The 17,410-nt window shown below is 48.4% G+C and overlaps 1 protein-coding gene across 1 annotated transcript in view; it reads right to left on the bottom strand.

The window, feature by feature from the left end:
• Nucleotides 1-17,410, bottom strand: part of ZFYVE9 (zinc finger FYVE-type containing 9) — a 45,174-nt gene that overhangs the window by 3,757 nt on the left and 24,007 nt on the right. Inside the window, exons 9-17 of the mRNA XM_077278047.1 lie at nt 15,469-15,624; nt 14,050-14,274; nt 9,142-9,224; nt 8,582-8,686; nt 7,284-7,434; nt 6,451-6,531; nt 5,578-5,740; nt 5,371-5,476; nt 5,040-5,216 (exon numbers count right to left, since the gene is read on the bottom strand). Of these exons, the coding sequence (XP_077134162.1) occupies nt 5,040-5,216; nt 5,371-5,476; nt 5,578-5,740; nt 6,451-6,531; nt 7,284-7,434; nt 8,582-8,686; nt 9,142-9,224; nt 14,050-14,274; nt 15,469-15,624 (1,247 nt within the window). The remainder of the gene's footprint in view (nt 1-5,039; nt 5,217-5,370; nt 5,477-5,577; nt 5,741-6,450; nt 6,532-7,283; nt 7,435-8,581; nt 8,687-9,141; nt 9,225-14,049; nt 14,275-15,468; nt 15,625-17,410) is intronic.

Genomic DNA, 17,410 nt, shown 5'->3' with positions numbered 1-17,410 from the left:
TGTGGTAGCTAGGCCGAAGGGCAAGTTCGTGACTTGAAAATGCTGTTCGCGAATGGAAGGGCGAAGAGATTATTGTAGAGGGGAAAAAATAGGCATGTGAGGGCAAGAACCCCGAATGTCGATGGATGCCAGAAACTCCACATTTTTCTGTTGAAGTAATGGCTGAGCGCAGGAACCCCATCTGGAAAAGGAGGACCTTGTGAAAGGTTGTTAGAAGTTTGAGGTCCAGGAATGATCTTACTTTTCATTCCCTCCTTTTTGAAACCAAGATTCCTTAGATCTAGACTGTCCTGGACAACGCTTCCACTGCTGGATGGGTCTGTAGAAAAAATACGATCCCTTGATATTCTCCCGCTCAGAAGATTTGATTTGAATCGAAGTAGATAAGGTCTCTGACCAGGAGACTATTGGTCAAGCAACCATGTGGCGGCTAAAGAAGGGTAGAGCGCTGAACCCGAAACCACAAGACGGAACGAACCAGATTTGCTATCCAATGTCTGTGGTATTTTAATTGATGATACATCGGGCAGGGATACTGGTAGGTATACCACAAGAAATTCTACCTGGTTAGTCTGCCAAGTGGCAGAATGCGGGGCTGCTTCCAGCAGGTCTCTTGCCATCGTCGTGCAGAGTAGAAAATTAGGAACCCTCGATCCACCATCCTCTTAACAGGGACGTGGAGAGGAATCGTCCACTTTCTTGCATCATCCGCTAAATAGTGGTGATACAAAGGGGGGGGGGGTGTGCTCGGACGCCAAAAATATGTGCCTCTGTACATCCCCAGAGTTGAGGTCCCCGGGTGGACAGGGCAGGTTGTCTGGCGTTAGGCCTGGATGCAGAAGAGGATACATGGAGGCGACGCTGCATGCGTTCGTCTGTTGAAGATGGGGGGGGGGGGGGGGGGGGAAATCGGTGCCCTTTAAAGGATCCGTCGCCCATAAAAAAACAGACCAGGTATGGCAACCTACTTAGAGGCTTCTATCCAGTGAATCGCTCGTCAATTTGTTGATGGTATAAATAGGAGAGTCCCTCTTTTGCTGAAGCACTGGCAATCCAAGGCAATATGCGATCCCTATTCAGCGTTGTTCTCAACAATTCATGGGGGAGAGATCAGGAAATGAAAACTTCCGTTTTCTAGACGCCTGTACGTTTTCCTAGAACACTTGCGGCCCCTGCTAGCCGACGGCTCCCATGTAGGAGAGGGACCATATATATCGGTCCTGCGAGCACTCCGAGCCACAGAGGGTTCACAGAGGGATTCAATCTCTTGGTCAGAGAAACCATGGGTTGTGGTTAGGGGATGAGTGACGGAAGGCTCCAGAGCTCCGTTAGGATGACCAGCTTCGGACTGATGATGCGCCCCTAAGACCAGTAAATACTAGTCATGCGCCTTTAAGACTAGGGAATACTGGTCTTGTGCCTTTAGGAGGAGGGCATACTGGTCATGTGCCTTTAAGAACCAGGGCCTACTGGTCATGTGCCTTTAAGAACCAGGACATACTTGTCATGTACCTTTAAATCCAGGACATACTGGTCATGTGCCTTTAAGACCAGGGCATACTGGTCATGTGCCTTTAAGACCGGGGCATACTGGTCATGTGCCTTTAAGACCAGGGCATACTGGTCATGTGCGTTTAAGACCAGAGCATACTGGTCATGTTCCTTTAAGACCAGGGCATACTAGTCATGTGCCTTTAAAACCAGGGCATGCTGGTCATGTGCCTTTAAAACCAGGGCATACTGGTCATGTGCCTTTAAGACCAGGGCCTACTGGTCACGTGCCTTTAAGACCAGGGCGTACTGGTCATGTGCCTTTAAGACCAGGTAATACTGGTCATGCGCCCTTAAGACCAAGGAATACTGGTCATGCGCCTTTAAGACCAGGGAATACTGGTCACGTGTCTTTAAGACCAGGAATACTGGTCATGCGCCTTTAAGACCAGGGCATACTAGTCATGTGCGTTTAAGACCAGGGCATACTGGTCACGTGCCCTTAAGACCAGGGCATACTAGTCATGTGCGTTTAAGACCAGGGCATTTTTCAAGGATTACGCCAGAGGTGAAGCCCCTTGAGGGGAACTAAGTACTCTGGGGAAGGTGACCGGCTCCTGGCTGGTCATGGCTTAAAGAGCAGAGAATGCTGGTAATGTGCCCCTTTTTAAAACTAGGGAACCTTTAAGACCAGGGAATGCTGCTCATGTGTTAAAGCCAGGGAAAGCTGGACATGTACCTATAAGGGGCATGTGTCTTTAAGACCAGGGAATGCGGTCATGTACCCTTAAGACCCGTGCCTTTAAGACCGGAGCTTGCTGGACAACCAGAGATTGCAGGTCTTAAGTATTAAAAACAGGGAACGCTAGTCCCTTTATGCTGCCGGTGCGTGCGGGGGAGGGGTGTGGAGGGAGGATTCTCCTTACCGAGATTCTGAGTCCCCCGTCTGGAATAGCGCTGTCTTCAGCGCTGAGTACCGCCGGGGCGATGCAGCAGCTACTTCCGGATGAGCTCGTGTCTGGAAATGGCAGGAGGATGAAGATGGCCGCCGAGAATAGAGCTCTCGTCCTGAATGAGAGGCGCCTGAATAGGGGGGCGGAGCCTGAAGTGCGGCCTAGCAGGGGCTGGAGTTCCAGGTTGTGGCCTACACAAACACGAAGCCGGGGGCTAAATTTTGAAGCCAGCCGGCGCCGAACGGGGGAAAACGTGCAGAGCCCTCCAACCGCTCGAGTCCCGGCACTTACCCCACTATGCAGCTCTGTTCAGCAGGTCAGAAGGTAGAAAAAAAAGATGCTGTGCTGTTGCTGCTGTTTGGACGGTGCTGGGATAAGAGAAGTCCTCAATCCATCGTCCCTTTAGCAGGGAGGAGCAGAGGAACCGTCCGCCTCCTTGTACCATCCGCTCTTAATAGTGGTGGTGCAGTGGGGGCTGCTCGGACGCCACACTGGATTGTGCCTCTGAACAGCCGAGGGTAAAACCTGGTGGTCAGGGCTGAATGTCCGGCAATAGGCCTGGCTGCAGAAGAGGATACTGAAGGTGACACTCCAGTGCTCGTCTGATAAGGGAGGGGGGAGATCGCCCCTAGAATCAGCTCAGGCAGTGGCTTCCCACGTCGCAGGAGAGGATACGGAGAGGTGAAACTCCCGTGCTCGCCTGTTGTTGGTTCGGGGGAGATCGGAACATGAAAGAATCCGTCGCCCCCTTCATCCGGTAAAAGGTAAAAGTAAAAAGATTCTTTGGGTCTGAATAGCAGACCCGTCCGTGTGCCTCCTACGGACACTAAGCAAGAACTGGTTAGCTGGGAGCCAGCAGAGGGGTGTATACTGCAGGGGAGGAGCTGAGAGCCAGCAGGAGGGTGTATACTGCAGGGGAGGAGCCGAGAGCCAGCAGGAGGGTGTATACTGCAGGGGAGGAGCTGAGAGCCAGCAGGAGGGTGTATACTGCAGGGGAGGAGCTGAGAGCCAGCAGGAGAGTGTATACTGCAGGGGAGGAGCTGAGAGCCAGCAGGAGGGTGTATACTGCAGGGGAGGAGCTGAGAGCCAGCAGGAGGGTGTATACTGCAGGGGAGGAGCTGAGAGCCAGCAGGAGGGTGTATACTGCAGGGGAGGAGCTGAGAGCCAGCAGGAGGGTGTATACTGCAGGGGAGGAGCTGAGAGCCAGCAGGAGGGTGTATACTGCAGGGGAGGAGCTGAGAGCCAGCAGGAGGGTGTATACTGCAGGGGAGGAGCTGAGAGCCAGCAGGAGGGTGTATACTGCAGGGGAGGAGCTGAGAGCCAGCAGGAGGGTGTATACTGCAGGGGAGGAGCTGAGAGCCAGCAGGAGGGTGTATACTGCAGGGGAGGAGCTGAGAGCCAGCAGGAGGGTGTATACTGCAGGGGAGGAGCCGAGAGCCAGCAGGAGGGTGTATACTGCAGGGGAGGAGCTGAGAGCCAGCAGGAGGGTGTATACTGCAGGGGAGGAGCCGAGAGCCAGCAGGAGGGTGTATACTGCAGGGGAGGAGCTGAGAGCCAGCAGGAGGGTGTATACTGCAGGGGAGGAGCTGAGAGCCAGCAGGAGAGTGTATACTGCAGGGGAGGAGCTGAGAGCCAGCAGGAGGGTGTATACTGCAGGGGAGGAGCTGAGAGCCAGCAGGAGGGTGTATACTGCAGGGGAGGAGCTGAGAGCCAGCAGGAGGGTGTATACTGCAGGGGAGGAGCTGAGAGCCAGCAGGAGGGTGTATAATGCAGGGGAGGAGCTGAGAGCCAGCAGGAGGGTGTATACTGCAGGGGAGGAGCCGAGAGCCAGCAGGAGGGTGTATACTGCAGGGGAGGAGCTGAGAGCCAGCAGGAGGGTGTATACTGCAGGGGAGGAGCTGAGAGCCAGCAGGAGGGTGTATACTGCAGGGGAGGAGCTGAGAGCCAGCAGGAGGGTGTATACTGCAGGGGAGGAGCCGAGAGCCAGCAGGAGGGTGTATACTGCAGGGGAGGAGCTGAGAGCCAGCAGGAGGGTGTATACTGCAGGGGAGGAGCTGAGAGCCAGCAGGAGGGTGTATACTGCAGGGGAGGAGCTGAGAGCCAGGAGGGTGTATACTGCAGGGGAGGAGCTGAGAGCCAGCAGGAGGGTGTATACTGCAGGGGAGGAGCTGAGAGCCAGCAGGAGGGTGTATACTGCAGGGGAGGAGCTGAGAGCCAGCAGGAGGGTGTATACTGCAGGGGAGGAGCTGAGAGCCAGCAGGAGGGTGTATACTGCAGGGGAGGAGCGAACTTTCTTTGTAATACTTAGTGTCAGCCTCCTGGTGGCAGCAGCATACACCCATGGTCTGTGTCCCCCAATGAGGCGAAGGAGAAAAGCTGTTATCTGAGCATGCTCAGGTGCTAACAGTCTTAGTCGTGCTTGAATAACAACAGCCACAACACAAGCACTGATTTCTTGTTTGTTAGGCAATCTCTGCATGTGTTGCGTCTGTGAAACAACCACGATAAGACCAGCTCCCAAAGAGGACAGGACTGGACACCGGCCCAGTGCGAATCTCCATGTACAATCATCACACCTACAATCCAAAATCTCACCTGGTCAGAGTCCAGCGTGACCCGCAATCCCAGTCGGGTCATCCCATCTTCTTTTAGTAGCTTGAGATGTGGACAAAGTGCAAGACAGAAAGCTTTGGCCACATTTTCGGTCAGTCTACTGTGGTCAGCAGGATCACTAAGGCCGCTCTGCTGTTCCTCAGTGTCCAGGAAAAATACCTGCGAGATGTGAAAGGCAGAATGTGATTGCAAGTAAATGGAGACGTGGAAACCTATGCCGTACACTTATGACCGAAAGCCGTGATCCTGAAATCACTTATTAGAACATTTCAGGATCTTTCCTCCCTCTGCGTCGTCATCTTATTACCCGTACCTCAGTCCAACGAATGATTTTGCCGTTAGCTTTGTATTCGGAGCCATGAGAAATCTTGACACTGGTTACAGACTCCAATGTTTTGCCATCAATTGGGCTGGAAATACTAGAGAGAGAGGACAGGAGAGATCCAACAAGCCATAGAGAACAGAATCACAAAGTAAACTTCAATACATGACCGTTCTGCACAATTATCGGCTCATTTACCCCTTGTTAAAGTTTTTGTCATCTTCCACCCATTGTACATAGACATGTTCCTGTGTCTCCTCAGCGTCTGCCTTCCCACAAGTGATGGTGAAGTCTTTCATATCCTTTAAGGCTTGTCTTAGGGCATCCATACTGTCCGCCGTGATCTGGACCATCACACCATCTATACATAGAGACGGCACATGTATAATACCCTTTCATTAAAGGGGTGCTGCGAGGAGATAAAAATTGTATTTCAATCTACTTTCTGTCCAAAACTTTAAAGGCATGAGCCTTCGTCCTGTTCTTATACGATTTTACTACTGCTCCACTCGTCACACACTGCTGCTCCTGATTGCTCGCCCTCCCTTTTGGGGTGCCATTTAAGAGACCAGTGGAGTATCTTCCATTGTGGTCCTTATCTAAGCCAGCCCCCTCACCCAGGCTCATCTCTGCAGTCACAGATCGGGTGGTGGTCTGTGATCAGCCTTTGTCTGGGGTTTGCTTAGCATAAAAATCAAGAGGCAAACAATACCTCATTGATCTCTGAGGAAGAGTCCCAGAAGGAAGGGCCAGCACCCAGAAGCCGCAGCAATACTGTGACATCAGGTCATAGTGAGTAGTAGTAAGATCACAGGAAAAGAGTTATGAGCCTTTACTGCGTTAGACAGAAAGAGGATTAAAATACATTCTTACCTCCCTTTAAATAATGAGCAGAGATCAGATAAGGATATTATAAGGCTCATTTAATAATAAGGACATTAAATGTCATATAGCGGTTAGATGACTTCACTATCCCACAGGATCCCAGAGGACATCTTAGGAACGTAGGCCGTTTTGTGTTCTCAATTCACCAATACACTGGTTTTAGCACTTATCTGGGCACCTCCTTACCTTCTACAATGCTGGACTTTGCCAGGAACCCAGAAGATGGTTTTAGTGCTCCACTGAAGACAAAGAAGCTGGCACCGGTCACTGCCGAAATAAAGAAAAGTGATTATTATGGACTTCATCCAACATACAAGATAAATCTATGACAGTCCCCCAAAGATACATATTGTTTTTCTTGTGTCACAGTTCATAGCAGCTATTTCCTGAAGATCAAGTACAACACCTGAGAGAGCACCGAGGATGCGAAACAAGGAGTCAGAGAAAGCGCCTGAGGATGCGAGATGCCACGTGTTGTGCCTGATCCCGCTTTGCAGTGTGCTATAAAATACATTCTGCACAATGAAATTGCAACGCCAAGAAGGAAAAGTCGTGGAATTATGAAAATCACAGGATGGACAGACAGGTTACTAATCAGTAAGTGATGAAGAAGGGAAATGGCCGTACCACCGATTCCATGACCTCAAGCATGTAACGCTGTTGGGGCACCTGGAATGAAGACTAAAGACGTCCGACTAATGTACATCATCATCCCAGGAGTTGTACCAAGGTCACATTTCCTTTCTGAAAGCTTCTTCATGATGGTCTCCAGATCAACATTCATCCAAAACATAAGTGGGATAATCTGGGTTTTATAACCTCCAACGTGTCATGGATTGGAGCCAAGTGCTTGAAAATGTTCATCATTTTCAAACCGTCTACTTATTTGATTTGCATACATTTTTGGCTTGTCCTTCTTGTTGTTGCAATTCCAGCACCCGATTCTACTTATCGTGGATTGTATGACAGCCATCATGCCGCTCCGACGTATCGCAGATATACATAGTCCTTGTAATTACCTTTGCGTGGCTGCTTATGGATGCTGATGGCTTGTGTCTGGTAGTTGCCGTCGTCATTCTGCACGCACACCAAGTGGGAATCGGCCTTCTGGTTGAAGCACGTGCCCCCAGCCAGGACGTGTTCGTTAGATTTGTACATGGCTTTCAACATCTGATAATCATGAAGCAAGAAAGAAACAAAGGGAAGATAAAGTGAATGGAACAAACAACCTTCGCCTTATAGCTCCTCATTAAAACAGGACAGATACGCTTTACAAACAAAGCAAAGGTCCGTTTTACACAGGTAAACCTGGGGCACGAAACGACCGACGAGCACCTGCTTGTTTACATGGATAATAGTTGGATTGGTTTGCACAGGCTTCCATGGTTCTCAGCAGCGCAGGTTTTGTTTGTGCTGTCGAGAAATATGACCCTTTATGAAAAACCTAAAGATCATTTCACCTGACGAATTAGCATCTCGTTATTTTGTAGGGTGATCATCAGACTGTTTAGACTACAAAATTATCATCAAACAATTCGTCATCGATAATCTTCCAGTGTGAATGAACCTTTAGAATAAAAAATAACCTGGCTACATACAGTGCCAGCGAGCGCCACATCAACAAGGCGAAATGTCTAGATTGACAAGAGTTTTCGAGCTCTGATTGGTTGAGTCTTGCTGCAGCAGCCCTGGAGGGATCGATCATACACCCCCACACATTATATTTCCTTACCTCCCTCCTAGCAGCCCCCCGAAGATCACAAAGTGCAAGGATCAGAGACGTTACTGTGATCTTCAGGAGCTGCACAAAGGTGTAAAAGAGAAATCTCGCTCTACAATATGGAACGATACGGCTGCATTCAGACCACTATAAAGCTGCTATGTACGGAAGACGTATGGAAGCACTCCACAAACTGTACGTATGATGTGACAGCGCAGAAAGGAAGAACAGTTACCATCCATTTACCCACAGACATATGTGGCGGTCATTTGGACATCGCTAGGGCATTGTTGGCATTAAATAAACTGAAAGGGGTAAGATACAGCCCTAGGAGACCTCAGAGTGTTACACACGTCGTGTCAGGGAAGATGAAGACTTTGGACAGCTTTTAGTTCGTAATCAATCAATTTGCTACAAATCGAATTTCTTGGCAAAGTTTGTGAATTCAAATATGAAAAGATTTGTTCATCTCTCATTGGTCGAAGCCTAAGTTTAGAGACCCCCTGGCGATAAAGCAGTTATCCCTGGGGGTCTCTCAAGCCTGGCTGATCAAAAGGTCAGGTGTAAAAATTGCAGAAATGCAAATATGATAGTAACCTCATTGTAGCGATTGCTGGGAATCTTGATGCTGGTTTTTCTGACTTCCATATCCACTACCAAGCCCTGGACGACTGGCAGCGTGTACTGGTAATTTCGAAAATCCTACCAAATACAGAAAAAAATAAGACGAGTAATCTGGAATGATTATTATTAGTGAAGAGGGAGTGTGCTTGTATAAGGTGTTATCAGAGCATGCTCGTGCGCTAATAGAGTATTTTCATCATGCTCGAATATTATATTCAAGTCCCCGCGGCTGCATGTCTCACGGCTGCTCGACAGCCACAACACATGCAGGGATTGTCTGTTAGAACCGCTGTGAGACATGCAGCCTCAGGGACTTAAAGTATTCGAGAACGCCAAAGATACTCTATTAACGCAAGAGCATGATCTGATAACACCTTATACGAGCACGTCCGCTCATCACTTATTACTATCGACATTTTTTCTGTTTTATTAAACCGATAAACATCAACCTATACAATGTATATAATTATATATTACTAATCCAAAAAACATAAAAAAATGAAAAAGTGCAGAAAAAAAAATGGGATACTTACAGCCAAGACATTAATGATTGTGTGGCCAGTCTCCCCAAACAGCGGCTTCCTGAATCTGACACTGAACAGCGGACAGGGATACACTACACAGAAAGAAAGTCAGGATTACAGGCCTTTAGGAAACTTTTAGCAGTGAAATATGCAGAAAAGATGAAAAAAAATTATTCTGAATTTCACCATAAAGGTTTTGATATATAAAGTATTACAATACTACAGTAATGTTATCAAATGCTATTTCAAGAGTTAGTGAAAATAGTTAAAGGGGTTGTCTGGTTGCTGGGGGTCTCACCGCTGGGTCCTGCCCAGTTAGGGCTTTTATCCGAATTACAAGATGGCACAGCAAGTCAGACGCCTGACCACTAGTGATGAGCAAGTATACTCGTTGTTCGGGTTCTCCAGAGCACGCTCAGGTGGTCGCCGAGTATTTGTGACTACTCGGAGATTTAGTTTTCCTTGCAGCAGCTGGATGATTTGTGGCTACTAGCCATCCTGAGTACATGTGGGGATTCCCTAGCAACCAGGCAACCCCCACATGTACTCAGGCTGGCTAGTAGCTGTAAATCACTCAGCTAAAGCAAGGAAAACTAAATCTCAGTCATAAATATTCGGAGATCACCCGAGCGTGCTCTGGAGAACCCGAGCAACGAGAACACTCGCTCATCACTACTGACCACCCTTTAAAGGGAGCCTGTCACCCCCAAAATCGAAGGTGATGTAAGCCCACCAGCATCAGGGGCTTATCTACAGCATTCTGTAATGCTGTAGATAAGCCCCCGATGTATCCTGAAAGATGAGAAAAAGAGGTTAGATTATACTCACCCAGGGGTAGTCCCGCTGCGATGGGTGTTGCGGTTCTGGGGGCCTTCCATCTTCATAGGATGACGTGCTGTAGATAAGCCCCTGATGCCGGTGGGCTTAGCTCACCTCCGATTTTGGGGGTGACAGGTTCCCTTTAATTTATTCTGTATGGGGATGCCGGAAAAAGCCGAGTGCAGTGCTCAGCAGCACCATACTTAAAAATGGAGCGACAGTTGAGCATGCGCACTCCCATTCTTAAGTTCCCCGTTCTATCGATTAGTGCGTGTCCCAGTGGTCAGACCCTTAACGATCAACAAGTCACTCATATCTTGTGGATAGGTGATAACTTATTTTCTCCAACAACCCCTATAAAAAAAGTGTTTGAGCAAAGAGCAAAGAAAAATATGAATAACCTATATCCCATCATTAGAATTTGGGCACTCGCTACACAAAGCTCTTTCTTGGAGCCTTCACTGGGGGACACAGGTAACCATGGGCTGCAAAAAGGGGGACTAACGTCAGAGATGAGGCTGTCAACCATGTCCTGAAATTTTAAGGTTTGATCCGGGTCAACATCAGAGTCTAACTCGGAATATGGGTCAGACCCTGGAGCTACCTGATGGTCAGGAGAGGAGGAGTGGGATTCCGAGGCCATCCTGGAGTGTGTGGAAGGGAAGGGGATCCAGACGAGGAGCGAGCTGTAATGTGCCTGATTCTTGAAGCCTATGTGTCCCCCATTGAAGCAATAGAGAAAAGAACATTTTGGATACTGGATACTCACCATAAAATCTCTCTCGGAGCCTTCATAGGGAGACACAGGAAGCCAGTGGTGAGAAAGATTTTACGGTGAGTACCAAAAATCTTCTTTTCTCTATCGCTTCATTGGGGACACAGGAGACCATGGAACGTCCTAAAGCAGTCCCTAGTGTGGGAAAAAAACAGCTACTCATGGATCTAAGGCCGGTCCATTGCTGCACACAGAGCTTTCCTCTGCAGGCTGGCACCAGTTGAAGCTTAAGTGTGAACCATGTAGAACTTGGAGAAGGTAAGGACCGAAGACCAGGAAGCGGCCTTGCAGAGCTGGAAGGCAGAAATGTGATGACGGAACAGCCCAGGAAGCCCCCACTGCAAGTGCGGATTGAGCAGTTCCCATGAGCGGCACTATCTTCACTTGGTACCCTTTTCTTATGGGAAAACTAATCCACCGGGCAACAGTGGTCTTGGAAGCGGGAAGACATCTCTGAAGACCTTTAGGAACCACAAAAGAAAATCCGAACACCTGTAGAATGAGGGCCTGGAAATGTTGAGGCGCAGAGTTCTGACAAGATCCAGCTTGATAACGGACCTCTCCAGAGGATGAGAGGAAGGAAATACGATGCCTTTATCAAGATGAATAGGAGAAACCACCTTAGGAAGAAGTCCAATATAGACCCACCTTATCCTAGTGGGACCCCAGGAAAGGCAAACGATAGGAAAGAATAGTAAGCTTGGAGACAAGCCTGATGGAGGTGATCGCTACAAGGAGCGAGACCTTCCAGGAAAGAGAGGAATATACCGAATGGGTTCATGGGGTGAGCCCCGAAGAACGATCAAGACCAATTGAGATTCCATGGCTTTGGGGAGCCAAAAGGAGGGACGGAGTAAGCAACTCTCTGTAATAAAGGTCACGTAGGAAGAACTCGTGGATAAGGACTTATGATCTGCCCTTAGGGACCAATGGGGGGGTATGTTGTGGACCATCGGGTCTGAGACATCCAATCAGAGAGAGGGAAGAGCAAAGGTTGAGTACTCTGTGGATGGCAATATGTAACCCGAGGTCAGGATATCCAGCGGGAATCATAAAGACTACTTGCCATAGATATCAGGAGTGGGAGGGGAGCGCAGCTGAGGGTTTCCAGAAGACAACCTACCCAAACCTGTGAAAAAGGATGAGGATGCGACCAGGACACCAGGCAGAAGGATGAGATCGCTGGCACCACTGGTGGCGGGCAAGCGAGAACTGCTGTATGCACTGTAGAGTCTACAAAAAAAAAAAGTGGTGCCAAGCCGACAAGAAGGGGCGAGCCCAGACCTAGCACAAGAAGAGAGCCTGAGCGCAAGACTGATGGGCTGACAAAAATAAGGGGCGTAGCAGAGAAGTCTGCAAAAGAAGTTGGGTGTAAATTTAGAGCACAAGTCCCGGGTAGCACCGGAGTGAGAGCGCACCATGGGAAGCGGGCAGGAAACAGCAACAGAAAAAAGCAGCAAACACTACGTGCAGAGAATGCACTATGAGGAGGGTACCCATGAACAAACCAAACTTGATTGGCTGCCGGGCAGGGGCGTGGCCCGGAGAAGATGTGGCCGAGATTAGAAGTTCGGCCGGGGAAGGGAATCAGGAGCGGCGGGCTGCTGTGAACTCCCGGGGGCTGCTGTGAACTCCCGGGGGCTGCTGTGAACTCCCGGGGGCTGCTGTGAACTCCCGGGGGCTGCTGTGAACTCCCGGGGGCTGCTGTGAACTCCCGGGGGCTGCTGTGAACTCCCGGGGGCTGCTGTGAACTCCCGGGGGCTGCTGTGAACTCCCGGGGGCTGCTGTGAACTCCCGGGGGCTGCTGTGAACTCCCGGGGGCTGCTGTGAAATCCCGGGGCTGCTGTGAACTCCCCGCCGCGACTGGAATTAGGGAGCCCTATAAAGAAGGACCCCCAACAGAAAAAGTGCCCCCGCGTGGAGCAATGGAGGTGAGCAGTGCTCCGAAAGGGGGAAAAATTGAAAAAAGACAGTACTGTGCCCAGGAGTCACTCTTTTTTCTCTCCCTTTCTTCCTGATCTTGTTCTTTTTCTTATGAAATAACAGGAATATCTGTTCCAGGTGAGATCCCGACTCCTGCACAGAGTAGAAGATGGTCTTCAGCCCTGGGGAGATGGGTCACTGGGAATAGGTTCGTCTTCCCCCCGGCGGGGTCTCATTATGGTGGGTAGGCGGTCTGGGGAAAGATGACAAGGTCCGTCCTCCTGGCCGCCCCGAGACACTCTTTATGTGTTAGGGGGTAGGGTCCTGCCACATAGACACGAGAGAATACGATGTGGAGACCACACTGTTCTCTCTGGCTCTAAGTGGGACATCAGGGCGAGCTGTTATACCTTGTTGCTCGTGGTAAGCTGAGCCTGGCAAAAAAAAAAAGAGAAAGATTAATTAATAAAAACACAACAAGGCCCTAAGGTAGAAGCCGATGTGAGCGCAGAGCTGTGTCTGCCTCCTTCTGACACTGAGCTGGAGCTGATCCTTGCCGGTAGGTGGTGAACACAGCTGCGGAGGCCTTAGCCTTTTTGTCTGCCTAGTGGCAGCAGCATACACCCACGGATTCCTGTGTCCCCCAATGAAGCGATAAAGACCAAGTTATACAGAAAATTTCAGTTGTTTTGGTTGCCAAAGATTTCAGACATTAACAGGGTAAATTCTGGCTCGCCTCACTTCTGCATTGGGAAGTGAATGGGGTCGGTGACGTCACGTCTGCAAGCATCTCTGCTAATCACTAGAACAGGTCAAATGTTTGACACTTGTTGCATCCACACACACCAACCTGTTAGACAACTGAAAACGTAATGTCACCTCCCAATACAGAAATTAAGTGAGGAGGATTACCCCTTTAAGGAAAACTCTTGCAAAATCCTTATATAAACAGTCTTCTGGGATTTATTATTCCACATGGACAATGGACAACAATAGACCCAACTCCACTACTTAAAGGGGTATTCTTATCTCCAAGGTTCTATCTCAATATCTAGTAGATATAATAATAATATTAGCAAATACATCCAATTAGAAATGTTGTATAGTTCTTCTGATTAGCTATGTCACTTACCCCATGTGCAGAGCATTGCAGTAGCTTAGATATCCTTGGTTACGACCGCTAACAGCCAACTGTTACTATATGAATGGTCGCAACCATGACTACCTAAAGCTACTGCAATGCCCTGCACATAGGGTAAGCAATAGTTCATCAGAAGAACTATACATTTCTAACTGGAGGCATTTTCTAGTATTATTACTGTTACACATACTACTTATTGGGATAGGATCTTGGAGATGGAAATAGCCGGTTTTCTAGCACTCGCTTTATCTCCACTTACATCTGTACTCTGCTCCCAGGCGAAGCATGAGCCGCATGGGGAAAACTTTGGCCCATGGGGTTTCCCATTTCTGAATGAGGATTCCAAAAAGGTAGGGCTGTGCGGGTAGCACCAGGTCCTGGAGGGACTGGTACGTGGGTGTAACGTACAGGAATCCTCCATGTTCCTTACTGCCGAGGAAGCTTTGACTGACAAACGAGTGTCCCAAGTTTGTGATCATGTTACCTAAAATGAGCGCAAATACAGATATGTTAAACAACGTCATCTATTTAGAAAAAAAAAAAAAGTTTGAAGAGCACTTTATAGCACAGAGAGGGGGCGCGGGGTCCAAAAGGTTGTGTCAATATTGGGATAGTGATCAGAGCTGCAACAAGTTCTACCACTCACTCCGGCCGCTTCATTTCCGGCTTGTGCAGACCACAAAGCAAAGCTTCTTCTTGTAGGACTTTGTCAGTGCTGTGAGGGAAGGGGGCTGGCTGAATACTCCTTACAATAGCAAGCCTAACCCCTTTCTATGTCCCTGCATCAGTCATGATAGAGAAGGGGGCTGGCTGACTACTCATTACAACAGCAAGCCTAACCCCTTATTATGACCCTGCATCAGTCATGATAGAGAAAAGGGCAGGCGGGCCACTAATTGCAATAGCAAACCTAACCCCTTTGTAGGTCTCTGCACCAGTCATGATAGAGAAGGGGGCTGGCTGACTGCTCATTACAATAGTAAGCCTAACCCCCCCCTTTATATGTCCCTGCATCAGTCATGATAGAGAAGGGGGCTGGCTGACCGCTCATTTTGATTACTAAGCCAGCACCCTTCTCTGTCAAGGCCAAAGCAGGGGGTTAAACTTGCTGTTGTAATGCATAATCATCCAGCCTCCTTCACACACAGCACTGATAACGTACTGATAGGGGAATGTGTTTAATGTTCTGGACAAGGTAATTATTGAAATGAGCATTCAGCCAGCCCCCTTCACAGATGGAACCGAAGAAATGGCAAAAAAAAAAAAAAGGAAAAGCTATCCTGTGTCTGGAGGAGACTTATTTAAGGCTGGGCATCACTGCCATGCAGTATAAAAGTGTATGATCTAATTATTATTATTTATTTATATAGCACCATTAGTTCCATGGTGCTGTACATGAGAAAGGGTTACATACAGAGTTACAGATATAGTTTACAGTAAACAGGTTTACAGTGACACACTGGTACAGAGGGGAGAGGACCCTGTCCTTGCGGACTTACATTCTATGGGATAATAGTAGAGTTGGTGCAAATCGACGCGGGACCTAAGGGGCAGTTTATAGGGATCATTGACCGCGTCCTGTGAATCAATTCGCACCAACTCTAAATAAAAGTTAAAAAAAAAAAAAAAAAAAAACTATATTAATTGTATAAGTTTATTCATAAACCATTTCCCCTACCTGCCAAGGCTTCCCGGTAAATTTCCACAAAGTGACAGAACACGTCCCTGGGCAGGCATTTCTCGTCGGGCAGACACTGCAGGAGGATGACGAGCTCGGCTTGGCCCACGGCGTGCATTCCTTTAGTGGTGAAACACCAACATTTCCTGTTCACATCTGCAGGAAGCAAACACCGGCGGCACTAAGTGATTCTGCGCTGACACTGCTATATTAGTAGATCACAAAACGACAACCAGTGCCAGGCAGCTGCCGCAAAGGATCCTAATTTTACAGGATGTCTTATATAAATCATTTGAAGGACGCATATCATATTGGGTAGAGTTATAGGTGGCAATAAGACATGAAGGTGGACTCTGGCTTGTAGGTGGCCAACTATAGTACTTAAAGGGATTGTCCACAGCTTCAGCATCACCACTCTTATACCTGATGACTCTAGTGTACTTACTTTGAACATCCGAGTCAGACCGACTATATAATCCTTTTATTAAGGACGGGCATTTCAGGAGTCCAACTAAAGAATAAAATATCTTATGACTCCAAGCGAATTCAGCTGCCACTCACTGAGCCTGACCGACAAATGCGGCTTATACTGAGCGGTGGAATATAGCAACAGCAGCAGGGAGGAGGGACAATGAAGAGCAGGCAATCAGACAAGGTGCAAGATTGCACTTAACCTTCACAAAGGAATATATAGCCATGATGACAAAGATCTTTAAAGTAAATATACCAGCCTCGTCATGTCTAAGTTCTATTAAGTAACGTATACACTCACTGGCCACTTTATTAGGTACACCTGTCCAACTTCTTGTTAACACTTAATTTCTAATCAGCCAATCACATGGCGGCAACTCAGTGCATTTAGGCATGTAGACATGGTCAAGACAATCTCCTGCAGTTCAAACCGAGCATCAGTATGGGGAAGAAAGGTGATTTGAGTGCCTTTGAACGTGGCATGGTTGTTGGTGCCAGAAGGGCTGGTCTGAGTATTTCAGAACCTGCTGATCTACTGGGATTTTCACGCACAACCTTCTCTAGGGTTTACAGAGAATGGTCCGAAAAAGAAAAAAAATCCAGTGAGCGGCAGTTCTGTGGGCGGAAATGCCTTGTTGATGCCAGAGGTCAGAGGAGAATGGGCAGACTGGTTCGAGCTGATAGAAAGGCAACAGTGACTCAAATCGCCACCCGTTACAACCAAGGTAGGCCTAAGAGCATCTCTGAACGCACAGTGCGTCGAACTTTGAGGCAGATGGGCTACAGCAGCAGAAGACCACACCGGGTACCACTCCTTTCAGCTAAGAACAGGAAACTGAGGCTACAATTTGTACAAGCTCATCGAAATTGGACAGTAGAAGATTGGAAAAACGTTGCTTGGTCTGATAAATCTCGATTTCTGCTGCGACATTCGGATGGTAGGGTCAGAATTTGGCGTAAACAACATGAAAGCATGGATCCATCCTGCCTTGTATGGAGCATCTTTGGGATGTGCAGCCGACAAATCTGCGGCAACTGTGTGATGCCATCATGTCAATATGGACCAAAATCTCTGAGGAATGCTTCCAGCACCTTGTTGAATCTATGCCACGAAGAATTGAGGCAGTTCTGAAGGCAAAAGGGGGTCCAACCCGTTACTAGCATGGTGTACCTAATAAAGTGGTCGGTGAGTGTATAGTTTGTACAGTAAACAGATCTGCTTAAAGGGTTTCTCCTAGACTTAAAAATTGATGTTGGTTGCCCGGTCTTGCAGGTCAGACACCCAACTGTGAGAACAATGATGGCCCATCACCCTTTTACAACATGTGTATCCAGAATTATTTCAAAAACTAAGATATTTAGTTAGAGGTTGTTTTCCTGCCCTAAACAGAAACTTTCACAGACCGACCATAAACGCGTTAGTCCCTCATGTATGGTCGGTACCAGGGGCTGGTGTAAAACACTGTCTAAA

Source organism: Ranitomeya variabilis, chromosome 8 (assembly GCF_051348905.1).
Source record: "Ranitomeya variabilis isolate aRanVar5 chromosome 8, aRanVar5.hap1, whole genome shotgun sequence".
NCBI lineage: Eukaryota > Metazoa > Chordata > Amphibia > Anura > Dendrobatidae > Ranitomeya > Ranitomeya variabilis.
The sequence above is the reverse complement of the archived record's forward strand: the minus strand, read 5'-3'. Positions and strand labels throughout refer to the sequence as shown.